Source organism: Serinus canaria, chromosome 12 (genome assembly GCF_022539315.1).
Source record: "Serinus canaria isolate serCan28SL12 chromosome 12, serCan2020, whole genome shotgun sequence".
In the NCBI taxonomy this organism is placed as follows: domain Eukaryota; kingdom Metazoa; phylum Chordata; class Aves; order Passeriformes; family Fringillidae; genus Serinus; species Serinus canaria.
In genome coordinates this window covers 16,380,927-16,395,345 of record NC_066326.1, presented here as the reverse complement: position 1 = coordinate 16,395,345, position 14,419 = coordinate 16,380,927, and the positions used below count along the sequence as shown (strand labels likewise).

At 43.1% G+C, this 14,419-nt stretch overlaps 1 protein-coding gene across 2 annotated transcripts in view; it reads left to right on the top strand.

The window, feature by feature from the left end:
- The first annotated feature begins 718 nt into the window (after nt 1–718).
- Nucleotides 719–14,419, top strand: part of DCAF1 (DDB1 and CUL4 associated factor 1) — a 47,339-nt gene continuing 33,638 nt past the window's right edge. For both annotated transcript variants that reach the window (XM_030228161.2, XM_050979221.1), the window contains exons 1-6: nt 719–853; nt 5,974–6,091; nt 10,661–10,737; nt 11,001–11,074; nt 12,015–12,128; nt 13,966–14,103. In XM_030228161.2, coding sequence (XP_030084021.1) covers nt 5,982–6,091; nt 10,661–10,737; nt 11,001–11,074; nt 12,015–12,128; nt 13,966–14,103 — 513 coding nt within the window. In that variant the 5' untranslated portion in view covers nt 719–853; nt 5,974–5,981. The remainder of the gene's footprint in view (nt 854–5,973; nt 6,092–10,660; nt 10,738–11,000; nt 11,075–12,014; nt 12,129–13,965; nt 14,104–14,419) is intronic.

Genomic DNA, 14,419 nt, shown 5'->3' with positions numbered 1-14,419 from the left:
GGAGTTCGTCATGAGCAGCTGCAGGAAGGGTGGGAACGTGGGAAGAGAAGTTTTCCTGAGACACTCAGGAGAGTCTCCTCTTCCTCCTTTGCTATGGTCCAGGGCAGAGGTGGAGGTGGGTGCTCAGTTCCGCTGTGGGGTTTAACTACAGCTGCCAAAATCAGCCCTCGTTTAAGAGTGAAGCAGCAGGACGATGTTCCTGCCCAAGCTGGAGACAGGAGGAATCACTCGGGGCAGGAGCCGGCAGGCTCGGTATCCGAGCTCTCTTGCAAGCTCTCCTCCCTGTGAAACACCTCGCTGTCCAGCTGGAGGTGAACAACAAAGCGAACACCGTCCAACCTTGAGAAAGGAAGAGCAGCCGCAGCTGGTGACGGTCCCGCCGTGGGGCTGCAGGGCGGATGGCGGCGTGCCCAGCAACACGCCGCTATCGGGGCGGACACGCAGGTATCGGGGCCGACAGCTGCTGCTTGGCGGCTCCTCCGTGTCACGCCGGGCCGCGGAGCCAACAACCTCGCCCCTCTCTCTGGAGAGCGCCTGGTGCAGCACCGACTCCTCCGCCCGGAGACACGGCGCTGGGCAATGGCGGCGCGCCCCGCGAACTACAGCTCCCAGCACCCTCTGCGGCGTCAGTGCCCCGGGACGCGCATGCGCCCCGCGCGAACTCCCTTTCCCGGCAGGCCAGCCGAGCGCGTGGCCCCCGCCCCTCTCCCTCACGGCCGTGACGCGCTCGCCGTGACGCAGCGCGGTGACGCAAAAAAGTGTGCGCCCTCCACAGCGATCGCGGCCGCCGCGGGGTGCGCGGGGCCGGCAGCAGGGGCCGGGGGCGGCGGCAGCACCGCGGGGCAGCGCTCAGGTACCGGGGTCGGGGTGGGCGGGACGCGCCGCCGCTTCCCCGGAGCCTCGCCGGGCCGGTTGGCGGCCGCGGCCTCCGCGCCGGGCAGGAGCAGCGGCGCGGGGTGTGGGGGGGGGGCGCCTCAGGGGCGCGGGGTTGGCTGCAGGTCCGCCCCCGCGCTAGGGGGCGCCCTCGGGGCGGGGGGCCCGGTCCGGCCTGGCCTGTCCCCCCCCTGGCCCGTCCCGTCCCGTCCCGTCCCCCCCGGCGGGACCGGGCCTGCGCCGCCCCGCCCGGCCCGCCCCCTGCGCCGGGCTCTTCCTCCTGCGCTGGGCCTGCTCGGGCGGGAGGATCTGTGGCTCCTCGCTCCCTTCGCTCTGGTCTCTGCCGACCTCTAAACGTTGGGGCCGCCCGTACGTCCCGCCGAGCCGGGCCGTGCGGGACCCCGCGGGAGCTGTCACCGGCCGCCCCCGCGAGGTGCGGCCCGCGTGTTTCCCCTTGTAGCCGCACGAAGAGGAATTGATGTTGAAACGGAGCGGGGTTTTTTTTTGTTTGTTTTTTTTTTTTTTTCCTCCCTTATTTTGTAGACAGCAGAAGTTTGTTCCTGTTTTTTGGGCTTGTCCTGCCAGATCAGAACGTAGTTCTAAGTTTGTTTTGTAAAAGGAGAAATTCCAGGAAACTGAATAACCTTGTAGTTTTCCCCTGTCCTTAAAATACCTTAATTAAAAAAAAAAAATAAAAGAAAGAAAGAAAAAACCCCACAACAACCGAGTTTTTAAGCAAATGCTTAAAGGCAACATTAGGGATATGTTCAGTATAACAGCTAATTTGGAGCTCTGTTAAACAAGAAGTTGAGCAAACATAGACTTCCCTCAGTGTAGGACACCAAACCATGTTTTATGCTCCAGAGATTCTGAGGCTTTTCTTACTTGGTGGTTTATTATTTCCACAAGTGAACTTCAGTGTTGACGGTTTGTGATACTTTAACTTCCACGTGCTTGTTTCAGGCTCAACAGGTTTAGACAAATAGCTGTCAGGTGCCTCATCTCTTTAAAGGATATTTGTGATGCAAGGGAGAATTTTATTTTTTCTTAAAGTAAGGAATTCTTTGTGTTAAAGCATTAGTATAAAAGACCCTACAAATGTACTGCTCAGCTTTGCTGGGCAATTAACTAGAGTCCAACTCATTAGTGGTACATCATTACATTAGTCTTCCCTACATTTTGTCCTTAGCCATACTTAGAATCAAGTTTGGGACCAATGTCAAACTGGACTATTTAAGCTGGCCCAAAGTGCAGTTATTAGAATTTGAGTTGCCCCTGTGCATGTGGAATTACAAATCTTCATGTAATTTTTGTCTGTTCAATTAATGTGCACATTTGTTTAAATGTGCAATCTTCCTACAAAGTTGATCAAAATTGTCGTTTTGGGGAGATATTTTTTTAATTTTGCTTGCGGTATAAGTTTTGGTTTTATTATATAGCTCATTCATTTTGCATTTAAATTGCTAAGTTAGGCCTTTTGTGTTCGTTTCCCAAATAACCAAACTGTTGGTTTTCAGATTTTACAAGTATATTTATATTCACTAAGAGGTTTCATGCTTTAAGATGTTTATCTGTGGGCAGTCAGTGTGTTCAGAACCTGCTGATCCTTTCCCTGAGCTCAGCATCAGTCAGAGAATGAGCTGTGGTGGTGTTGCAGTTGGTGTGAGGCTCCATTGGACAGAAGGGTGGAGCTGAATTGCTCCAACTGTTCCAGGCACTCAGTCAAGGTTTGTGGTTAGAGGTCACTGGAGTTTTATTTCCTCGCTGTTCAGAGGTGTCTCACTAAGGTGACTCAAGCACTCAAGTGTCAGAGGTTTCAAAAACATGAGAGTACCTTGAGGAATCTGTGTCTCAGTGCTCTCTGGGTTTGTTTCCCTGTAATGTCACATTCTTACAGCTAAGCTCAGAAGAGAGAAATGCTCATAAAGGCTTTGCTGTGGCACAGCAGCACCAGGCAGTGTTTGGCATTACAGCAGTGCCATGGGCACCAAGCACAGTGTGATGAAACAGCCACATCTGGGTTTACAGTGGCCACCGTGGTAGTTGAGACTGCAAATATTTGTCTTTCAAAGTCAAATCCTCTGAGTTAGTGTTTTATGTTTTGTTAATATTGATTCTAAATATATTTTGGCAGTAGCACTTTTTGGGAAAAAATCCCATTCCTTAGCTTATTAGATATTCAAAATGAAATCTGTAATAGGCTGTGATTTTCAAAACTTATTAAGAGAAAAAAATTACATCACTCTGCTCCCTCCCCCCCCCCCATTGAAATCTGATCGGTTTTGCTGGTTCTTGGAGAGCAATTTAAGATTGAATTTTTGCAGCAACTTGTGCTGAAAAGGGAAATAGTGAAAGTCAGAGCTGTTCTCCCAGGTTTCCTCTCCACCAGGCCAGGTATATAGCTGACAGTTACAGGTTAGTTCATATCATTTATGTTCTTGTCTTCTCTGCAGAGCTCTTCACTTTGATTTAAGGTGAAATTCTTGAAAAAAGTGAGCACAGTAGGCGTTTCTGTGGTGCCATCTAAAATAATTGTATTTATTTGAATAGATTGGAAGGGATAAGCTTGTGGAAGAGAGGAGATGCCTTGGCAAGACATTTATTGTCACTGCTGTGTCCCAGTAGAAAGGGTGGCATTTCTATGCTATAACTTCATTTTAGGAAAACAGCTCTCTCTCAGTACCAGTTATTTAGACCAATAATGAGCTTTATTGAGGCAGGTTTTAGGGATAGCTGGGATTTTTTCACTTGATTTTTGGTATAGCACAAGGTGTCCCAGAGGGCAGTGAGTAGTTCCTGCGGTCTTTCTGGCTGGGACTTCGTTGACCTGTTGCAGGTATTGCTGGACCTTTTCTATTTTCCAGCAGGAGCAGTTAAGGGTTGTTAGATGAAGTAAATTGTTTTCCAGATTGCAGGGGAGCCTGCGCAGGCCCTGTACAAGCTCTGAGGTCACAGGGCCCTTTTTGCTATATCCCTTGAGTACAGAATGAAGATGGGGATGTCTGAAATGGTTGAATGTGGATTCCGTTACAGCACTTGTATTCTGAGGCCCAGAGTGGATTTGTGTGAATGTTTTTCTGTGATATTTAAAAGCTCTGAAGAGCTGCTGGCAAGTGGTGTTCAGTTAATGAAAAAGGAAATGGAACTTAATGAGCTTGGAGTAGTTTTTAGTTTTGAAGTTGTTTTGGGAGTGTGTCTGTGTGTACAATCTCATTATGTTTTTGCCTGCATCTAGGTGGTGTTTCTTCCTAAGCAATTTATGCATTTGCATTGACTTTCCTGATGTAGTTCTGAAATGAATGAATGAGTAATAAGTGCTCTAGATAAAATCATAATTACTTGTGATTTAGGAAGCATCATCTTTCTTCATGCTTAGGTTGGGTTTTTTTGTTAGCATATGTACACTGCATATAGTACTTAACAAAATTATGTTCTTGCAATCACAGGTTTATCTTTTCATAGTCTTTGGGTGATAACTTTTGTGCAGTTTCTGCCAGTTTAATCTTCAGCCAGTGTTCTTAACTTCCTGTTTCCCATTTAACTAACCAGTCACAGTACATTAAATTCAGAAGCACCTATGAGACATGAGGTAGAACTGTAGGATTGTTCATCCATTCCCTGAGTGAGAAGAAGTTTTAAACCAATTGGAGTTGTCCAGCACACAGTTAAATTGTGGGGATGTTTTTCAGAGACAACTTGGGCTATGAATGCCTGTATAATCTATGCTATGGCTGCCTTTATTGACTGACTCCTGAACATGTATTTCAGGAGTTGATGTGTTTGTCACTGTCTTAAAACACTTCTGTGTTTAACACTGGTTTGAAACTTCTTTCTCTGGGTCAGTTATGACAAATGGGTATTTAATCTCATGACAGATGGATATTGGCTATGTTATGGCTAATGAAATGCTGAAAATCTTTGTATGTTTTTGAATGTGAAAAAATCTGTTTTGCTTGCTGTACTCACCCTACCTCCAATACCAAGTCAATTTATAAATTAGGTTTGGGTATTCCTTCCTCCAGAAATGACAACTCTTCACAGCAATCAGTCTGTCAGGTTGGAAACTAGGGGCATGGCAGTATCTCAAGACAGATTTTGTTCTAGTTTAAGCTGGTAATATTTCTAGTAGGTTTTTATCAGTTCGGCAAAAGCTGACACCTGGAAATTTAAAGGCTTAAACAGAACCTACAGTGATAGTTCCCTTCATTAAATGATACTTCAACAAGTCATTCAGTGCTGTAGGAGTTTCTCACTTTTGAGGATGGGAAGATAAATCTTCTGTCAACTGCTGTCATGCAAGTAAAGGCTGATAAATCTGAAGTGATTGCTCCAGTGCTCCCTCGTGTGATCATCCTTCCTTTCTGCTGGAGCCACTGGCTGTTCTTGGAGGCCCTGGGGGAATGGGGCAGGCCCTGGGGGAGTGGGGCAGGCCCTGGGGGAGCAGTGGAAGGGGCAGGCCCTGGAGGAGCAGTGGAAGCCCTGGGGGAGCGGGGCAGGCCCTGGAGGAGCAGTGGAAGCCCTGGAGGAGTGCTGCCCAGCTCTTTGCCACCACAGCTGTCCTGGGACTGCTCCCACTGCCCGCAGCACTCGGGGGCTGCCTCTGCTCCTCAGCACTGTGGGCCTCAGGAGTTTGTTGGCACCTCCACCGCTGCCTGCAGGGCATTAAACTGGGATAACGACACTGATCACAATCTTGCTGTCCTGGCTGGGTTGGTTCTTGAGTAAATCACCACAAAGGGTAACTCAGGTCTGCTCATGGAGTTGAGGTAGAGCTTTTAAAAGGGTCAGGCAGTGAACACAGCTGTGGTGAGCTGTGCATTCCAAACAGCCTGGTCAGGGCTGGGGAGCACCAGTCAGGACTTGTGTTCAGAGGTGCACATGTTCTTTAGTCTGCAGGCAAAGGACCAGAAAGAAACTTTCATATTTGAAAGCACCGTTCTGTCACTTTGTCTTCTCACTCCTTTTTGCTGAGTATTATTTGCCTCTTTCAAATGACTTGTAATATTTGATTTAGATTGTTTCAAAGAATACAGTAAAAGAGTGGGATTTCTTGCTCATTTTAATCCCATTTTTTTCCCCTGGTTGTTACCTCTGCCTTAGGCTAAGCCATGACTTCAGGATCTGGGCATGTGGACTCCAAGGCTGAGCTCACTACTTTGCTTGAGCAATGGGAGAAAGAACATGGCAGCGGGCAAGACATGGTCCCTATTCTCACCAGGTAAGATCTATTAAGCAAATCCCTAAAGCTGAATGGCTGAAGTTACATGACAGCAGCTTTTACCTTGTTTTTTTCTTGAGGTGTTCACATACCTGATAACCTGTAATTCATTTTCCTGGTCTAGAGAATGAACTGTTAGTGTGGTATTTAAATAAAAACTTTTAATGACATCTTACCCTGTCTCTACAAATTCTCTGAAATAGGAGAAGTCAGGAGCATCATTAAATGTTTGAAATAACTTTGGTATCTTCACTTGAGGCTTGTAAAACATTCATTGAGATGGGAAGCAAGATGTGAGGGGTTTGAGATTGCAGTGACATTGATCAGATTAAATGAAAGGGTGAGAGTAGGATGAGTAGGAGGAACTATATTGAGAAGGTATTAGTGAAGCTCATAGGGCATGTTTAAAGTGAAATTTTAAAACCTGATTGTTTTTTAAGCTGTGTGATGGTCGACTGGCATTGTATTGCAAGAAAAATGCCCTGGACCAGTAAATTATTTGGGGCTGTTTAGGTAACACCATTAATTATAAGACAGTATCTAGTACAAAAGAAAGATTTGAATAATCAGTTACATTTGTGTTTTCCCAAGCCAGGCTTCATTTGTGTAGACTGACATTATTCCTGCTTTAAGGGGAGGTTTGCAGAAATTCCCCCTGTTTCTCACTGCTCTGCTGGCAGATCCATGGCCTGCCTAATGTGTGCAGGACTCAACTGCTCTGCAGTTTAGGAGCAGTCTAGGTGTCTCTTCTACCTTGTTGGGTCAGACAAGTCAGTGCACAGAGCTGGAGCTGGCACTGGGTGGAAGTAACAGGAATCTGGTGGAGGTTCTTTGGTCAGGTCTGTTCTGTGCCTCATCCACTGGGCACAACTTCTTTGCTGTTCTTACTGCATTTTAAAAATAGCAGCATAGGAGGAGGAGATGAGCAATAGAAAGCCAACCCTAAACACTTGAAAATTAGTGGGTCTCTTGAAAATAATGAGACAGGTTTTGGTGTATCTTTGTGTATTGTCTGAAGGAAACGTGTGCTATTTCAAGGCTTTTTCTTGTAGGCATAACCAGAAATTTACTGTAGTCTAAGAAATTTAAAGACATTTCAACTAAACATGTATTTTTTTAATGCTTATAGCAGTCTGGCACTTCTTGCTCCCCCTCGGCTCCTGGAGCTCCTTGTATTATTTATGCTCAGACAAGTCTGATAACTATGTTGATTCTCAAGGTTTCTGTGCAGCAGGCAGAGTGGTTATGAGTGGTGAAGGCTTGGGTATTTTTGCTTTAGTAGAGATAGTACAGATTTATTTAAGGTAGCATGGGGATTTCACCAGAAGTTAAAATCAGAAAATAGATTTACAGTGCTTCAGTTATCAATGAGAGCCATGTTTCTGTTTGTAGGAGAGAGTTTTAGATATTTAGAGTTGCTTGTAGAGATGCTCCTGAGGAATCTTCACCAACTGGAGCTTGCAGTGCCAATGTCTTGAGGCAGAGCAATGCGCTTGCATATTGGTTTGGTCTTAGGGCAGAGGGAGCTGTGGTTATACTTGTTGGTGAGTGATATTTCTCTACTTCCTTCCTCCTTGTAAGCCAAATGAAAGAAAATTTCCCTGTGTGGATAGGGTTCTGTTGAATGTGATGCTGAGGCAGCACAGGTGGGAGTGCAGTACCAGGACAAGGACAGTAACAGTTATAGCACCAGTTACAAACCACAGCTGAGTTGTCACTTCCAAAAAGCTGGATTTACAAACACTTGAGTGTTAGAAGGTATGAACGGAAGAAATTGCTCGGAAAGCCTATCAGCAAAAATCAGATATGTAATATACATGGTTTTGAAAACATTGTAATTTGAAATGATCCTGTAATAGTCTTACTTCATAGACTGGATGCAAGTCATGTTCAACCAATCAGGCAAATCGTGAGACTCAGATAATTTATTGTGTCCCAGGAGCCCCTTTCATCAAGGGAATAAATCAGCAGTTTAACACTGTAACTTCATCTCCACAAACCAGCTGTGCTGTGGTGTGGGATCCTAGAGCACCTTATGCTCTGGCAATCTGCTGTAAAGGCTCAAGTTGGTCGTTAATGCCAGGTGATGACACAAAGCAGGATTAGGATGGCTTTGTTGTTCCATCTAGATCACTGGGGGCCTTACAAAGTTGACAAAGTTTTCTGTATACCCCTGTCTTCCTTCCCCTCTCCCAAGGTGAGCTGAGTTTGTGGCAAGTGGAAATGAGGATCTGACTGACTTTCCAAACACAGTTGTAAAGAGAAAAAAAAAAAAAAAAAAATTAGAAGTGAAAGGCTCAGTGTAAATCCTACATCTTGTCTGCAGAAATTGTAGTGTCTACAGAACCAGTATAATGCCAAGTGAATTAAAGAAATCTTGAAACTTGAATAAAAGTTCTGTGGTTTTGTGAATTGTGTTTCGTTACAGCCCTGTATACCAGGTGCCTAAGTTAGAAGGCAGAAATGAGCTTTGGTAGTTATTTGACACTCATTTGCTTCAATTGAGAATTGACAAAGCTGTTGGATCTAGATAGATAAATCTAAGTCAAGTCACAAACCACCTTTGTATGTGTTGGCTAAAAGAAGGGTATTGTAAGCAAGCTTGATTTTTCTCCTTTTTTTGATTTTTGAAGGTAAATTTCAAAGAGGCAATGTTTGTGTGGGGTTTTTTTGTGGGTTTTTTTTTTAATTTTGGTCAAAGAGTTGTAAATAATTGTCTCAAAACCCTCCATAATTAGTGATTCACATTTGTCTTTCTTTGTGCCTGTGATAATGTTATTGTCCCTGAAAGCACTGGGAGCTGGCTTGCTGTTTGGCTGCCTACCCAGACAGGATGCACTGGCCAGAGTGTTGTGCTCACTTTCCATGCTGCTTGTCTGTCCTTTCTGGCACATCACCAAAATGCTAATTATCACCTCAAAAGACCTGACAAGGCGAGAGTGCTGTTTCCCAGCTCCCCATTTGTCTGAGTTTTCTGTCAGCAGACATCCCTCAAGCTATTAGTTCTCATGGAAAAAAATGAGGAGCTGGCAGTGGAGTATTTAAGTGACTTGCTTCTGCCAGAATTTCTTGAGAGCTCAAGCTGTGCCACCTATTATTAACAAGGGACACAATTTGCATCCTTTCACAATCAGGCTTATAAAAGTAAATATTGGAACCCCACAAGATCAACAGCTTGTTGAAAGATAATTGTTAGATCAAAGGCAAGCAAGAAAGTTCTCTGCTCATTCCCAATGAGCTAATTTGCTGTTCCTAGAATCTGGCAGGAGTCATCCTCTGTCACACTGGCAAGTCAGTGTAGCTTACAGAGGCAGGACTAAGTACATTTTTGCCTCTAGTCATGCCTGGGAACATTGGGTATTTTCTGGAAAGTAACAGGCATGGAATAGAAGTCAGCAGTGTTCTGCAAGGGAAATACTCTGTGAAAGACAAATATTTTTCTAGGGATTACTGCAGCCTTCCAGCAGTTTTCCCTCCCCTGTGATAAACTCTGCCTAGATAACTACTGTGAGGTATTAAGACCTTGTTTTAAAATGCTGTGCTACACATAGCTGCTGCCTCCCACTCTGGATCTCTGTAGAGGGGAAGGAATAATGTTTTATACCAAGGAAATGAGATTTAATTTCCTAATGTTTTTTCAATTGAATTGAGTGCTCTTTATTTCTCCTCAAACTGCATATGTTTTTGCTGTAACACTACATGGAGAAGGACAGTGAATGACTATGGAGTTATTTATTGCTTGACCATGAGATAATTTTGCTCTTCTTGATTTTGTGTAAATAAAAATAATAATTAATTCTCTTACTGCTTATTCTAAATGAGTTAGAGCATAGGATTTCTTATGTCTGCTGAGGCTGCTTCTAAGTTTAGGGGAAGGCAAGCACCAAAACAACTCAATTTTGTTTTTCTGATAGAGAGGAGCATTTAATGTATTTTAAAGATATGTGAACACGGAGCTGGCTGAGTTTCTCCTTGTCTTATCCGTGGTGGTAGTTGACGCATGGTAAAAAGTTGATAACTGAATAGAGGTTACACAGCACTTAATAAAAGTATTTAATATTTATGAAATATTTATATTTAATTCTACAACACAATTGAAATTTAATGTGCAGAATAACAAAAAACTGTGCAGACAATTTGAACAGCTGCCCCTGCACAGACTGAACAAAGGGGAGGAATAAGTTACCTGTTCAGGACTTGCTCTGCTGCAAAAGGCACTGTGGTGGTAAGAAGTACTGCTCAAGCCCTTTATTTACTCTAGTTCTCTACACTGTGTGTAGAATACCACAAGGAGTCTAGCATGAGTACATAAAAGGTGTTGGCCCTTCAGAGTGTCAAAGTTTATGCATCTCTGGGGTGTTGCTATGGGTTCAGTGCAGTCTGGAGCTAAAAATGAGATAGTAGAGGCCAGTGTATCCCCCCTCTATAGTGGACAGTCAGAAATCCTCAGGTGGCACTGAGCACTGGTGAAAGCTGATGGGCTGGTTTGGAGGGCTCTGTCAGATGTGTGACTGTGAGGAGCTGTGCTCCAGGAGTGTGAATTCTGCTCACTTTGTGTTCCTGCTGCAGAATGTCCGAGCTGATCGAGAAGGAGACTGAAGAGTACCGCAAAGGGGACCCAGACCCGTTTGATGACCGACACCCAGGTGAGGTGTCCTGAGCAGTGGTGACAGCACCAGCTGTGTCCCAGCCTTACCTGGTAGCTCATATTCAGAAGTAAACAGCTTTTAGCCTGAATGTACCAACTGCTGATTGAGAGGTTTGACACTGCTTTTTACTGGGAAGTTGTGCTCTGTAGTGCTGACTCTAGAGCATCCCACAGTCAGTTTGAAGGTAGCAGTTCAATATTAATGTTGGCATCTTGAGGTAGGAAGGTGAGTGTTTTCCTGTGTTCCTGTTTGTCCCACAGGTCGGGCAGATCCAGAGTGCATGCTTGGTCACTTACTGAGGATACTCTTCAAGAATGATGATTTCATGAATGCGGTAGGTTTTCTCTGAGAACTTTCTTTGTCAATTCTTCACACCACCTTATAGCTTTTATTTCCTCTGTGCTGGTTGACCTTGTTACTTGTTTAATATTTATTTTAGTAGTGTCAGAATTCTCTTTTTCCATTATACTAGTTTTTAAGTTGGGTTTAAGAGCAACTCTTTTGCCACTGTTAGAGTCACTCAGGTAAAGAGGAGTTAATGAGCTATTGGAATGTTTGTAGCAACAACTGAATTAGTTGTTTTCAAAGTTTATCAGTCTCTTTAAAGAAAATGGGTCTTCTCTAATACAAGTCCAAAAGCATAATTTCTTTCTATAATGGAAATACCACTAATTCCAGTGCCTTGTGTCTGAGTGCTTGGAACTACTGGACTTTCTGCAGGAACAGAAGAGCATGTCAGCTCTAGAAGACTCAGGCAGAGAATCAGGAGGAGGCAAGAGTCTGCCTTTCCACTTGCATTGCTAAATCCTAACATGACTCAATAGCTAGAATTTTGTTACCTTTGCATGCCTGCAGGCACCAGTACACATTGCTGGAAGGATTCTGACAGATTGCTTGCATGTCTCTCTCTGTCTTAAACTGTAAGTGATAAGGAAATACATGTGCAGTTAAAAATGTACAATTTCTTGTGTTAATGAAAAAATATTTTTTAATGTTTCTACTGTTACAGTTTTTCAAGGCTTTTGTCTTTACAAATCAGTTCAAGATAGATATTTAGTCAACAGCTGATCAGAGGCTCTCTGCTTCTCTGAGAAGTAGTTTTGACTTCTAAGGCACTGAGGGTGCAGGCTAAAGGCTGGTCGTGTTGAGATCCAGGGCTAAGACTGGCATTCCTTACTTAATTATTTTCCTGCCATGGGAGCTGTAAGGCTTTCACTGCTCTGGGTTTGGTCAGAGTTGAATTTTAAACCAGTGCTGTTCCTGATCTTCTCCAGCTAGTGAATGCTTATGTGATGACAAGCAGAGAACCTCCACTAAACACTGCTGCCTGCAGACTTCTGCTGGACATCATGCCAGGACTGGAAACAGCTGTTGTCTTCCAGGAAAAGGTATCACCTGCACTAAAGCTTGGGTTTTAAGCTTTTTTTATTTTGTACTCCAACATGATTTCCCAAAGGAGAAGCCAGTAAAAAGCCATATTAAAATCCTGTGTCTGAGAGCCAGTCTGTTCAGGCTCACTAGCGGTTTGGGGCTTTTTGCTCTTGACTTGTTCAATTAATCAAATCTTAAGTATTTCATAGCTTTGTCAAGTGTGATGTGACTGATTGAAACAGAGGAGCTGGAATTTAATGTAATGTTTTGGGAAGTGTTACTTTAGGCCTGTGAATGGAGCAGGCTGTATAGAACCTGGAGGACTTGCCCAGTAATCCCCAGCTCTGGCCGAGCAATAGCTTTCCTAGAGCTAAGTGATAAGCAAGTCATACTTTAACTAAGCAGTCTAAAATCCACAAGCTTTGTGGGCATTATCTGCAGCTGTGATGGACAGCTGAACCAGACTTCACATGTTGACAAATGAGTTGTTCTGAAGGAATGCACACAGAGTGGCAAGTAAGGAGAAAGTGAATTTTGCTCAAGCCACAGTTTCCTCATCTGTTAGAATTAATATTTTACTGAAGTTTGGAAATGAGGCAGTGCTGTATATAGAAGTTCTAAATTAATTTATCTACTATTGGAAATATGCAGATGAATTCTAAAGCATGATAAAAGAAAATAATGTGCTCCCTTTGTGAAAGATTTAATTTAGTTTGAGCTTTGTGATCTGTCCAAAAGCTGAGGATGGGAAGCCTTGATCAAAAAAAAATTTAAAACCAAAACAGTAATTCCCCGTTTGAAGAGGATAAAGCTATCTCTTTCCAGGGACAAAAGCTCTCTGTAAACTGAAATGAAATTAAGTTTTGCACTGAGGGACTTCTTTCCTTTTGACTTGAGAATATCTAGAGCTCTGTTCTGGCACTTAGGACTCCTGTACATAGGAGGCTTTGGGAAGAGGGTTTTGTTCTTGTCACAAAGAGGCCCTCTAGCGACCAAGGGATTTCACAGCTCATCAGTTAGACTTTTTTTTGATTACATAAGAGCATTGAAATAATAATGCAATTGTCTTTAAGTATATAACAGGCAGTAAAAATCTGTAAGCTGAGTTCCTGTTAAAATGTGTCTCTTCATTATTACTTTTCTCTGATCTTCTATTATATTGTACCTGTAATTCAAATTATGGGCAAGATTTCTGTCATGATAATTGTTGTTGATGTTTTTGAATCCACTGGCAATTTAGAGGAAAAAAAATGATCTTTCATTCTAAACCGTTGTTTTTCTAATTATCTGTTTTAAATTTAGCCAAATTTCATTTCATTTTATATAAGTTCAACACAGGTTATTTGAAATTTGCTAAATTGCTGGAGATTTTTATTAGTGAAGCTGACCAGGACTTTGGGCTTGTTAGTTTGGATTAATTCATACCTGAAGTGTTTTGCTGCCTCCCAGGATGTACCTTGACTGGCCACTTTTTGCAGGTGTGCAAATCCAGATATCTGATGCTTGGTCATAGTTTCATGCAGCTTGAAGATTTAGGTTTTTGGGGTGGTTTTTTTGTTGGTTTGTTGGGTTTTTTTTTTTTTTGTGTGGGTTTTTTTTTTTTTTTTTTTTTTTTTTTTTTTTTTTTTTTTTTTTTTTTGTTTTTTTTTTTTTTTTTTTTTTTTTTTTTTTTTTTTTTTTTTTTTTTTTCAGCAGTTATTTTTATTCATTGCATGCTTGGTACTTGGTAGGAAATCCAGCCTGGTCATTACTGTAATAAGAGAGAATTCTTCCCAACAGATGCTTTCACTGGGACTGAGAAGTTAAAGATGAAATGTAACTGTTAGAAATGGTTTCTTGTTTTCTCCCTTCTAGGAAGGCATAGTTGAAAATCTCTTTAAATGGGCACGAGAGGCTGATCAGCCACTAAGGACGTATGCAACAGGACTGTTGGGGGGAGCTATGGAAAATCAGGACATTGCTGCAAATTACAGGGATGAGAACTCCCAATTGGTAATGATCTCTCCATCACTTTCTCTTTGTGGAGCAGTTACCTCTTTATAAATTTTATTTATGGGCAGCTCACATTCACAGGTTAATATATGAGTCTTGCAGTGGTTGTAGTACTCTCTGTAAGGGTCATGGTTTCCATCCTTTCCTGCCTGAGTTGAAACATGCAGCCTGATATTCTGTTAACAGCAGTTGTTTTCCAAATGCCAATGGAAACCTAAGAAGTCAAATACTTTACTTTTTAATGAGGCTTATATTCATACTTTCCTTAAAGAACAACTTTCAGAAGCTCTCCATCTGTAACTATTGCACATTGTGA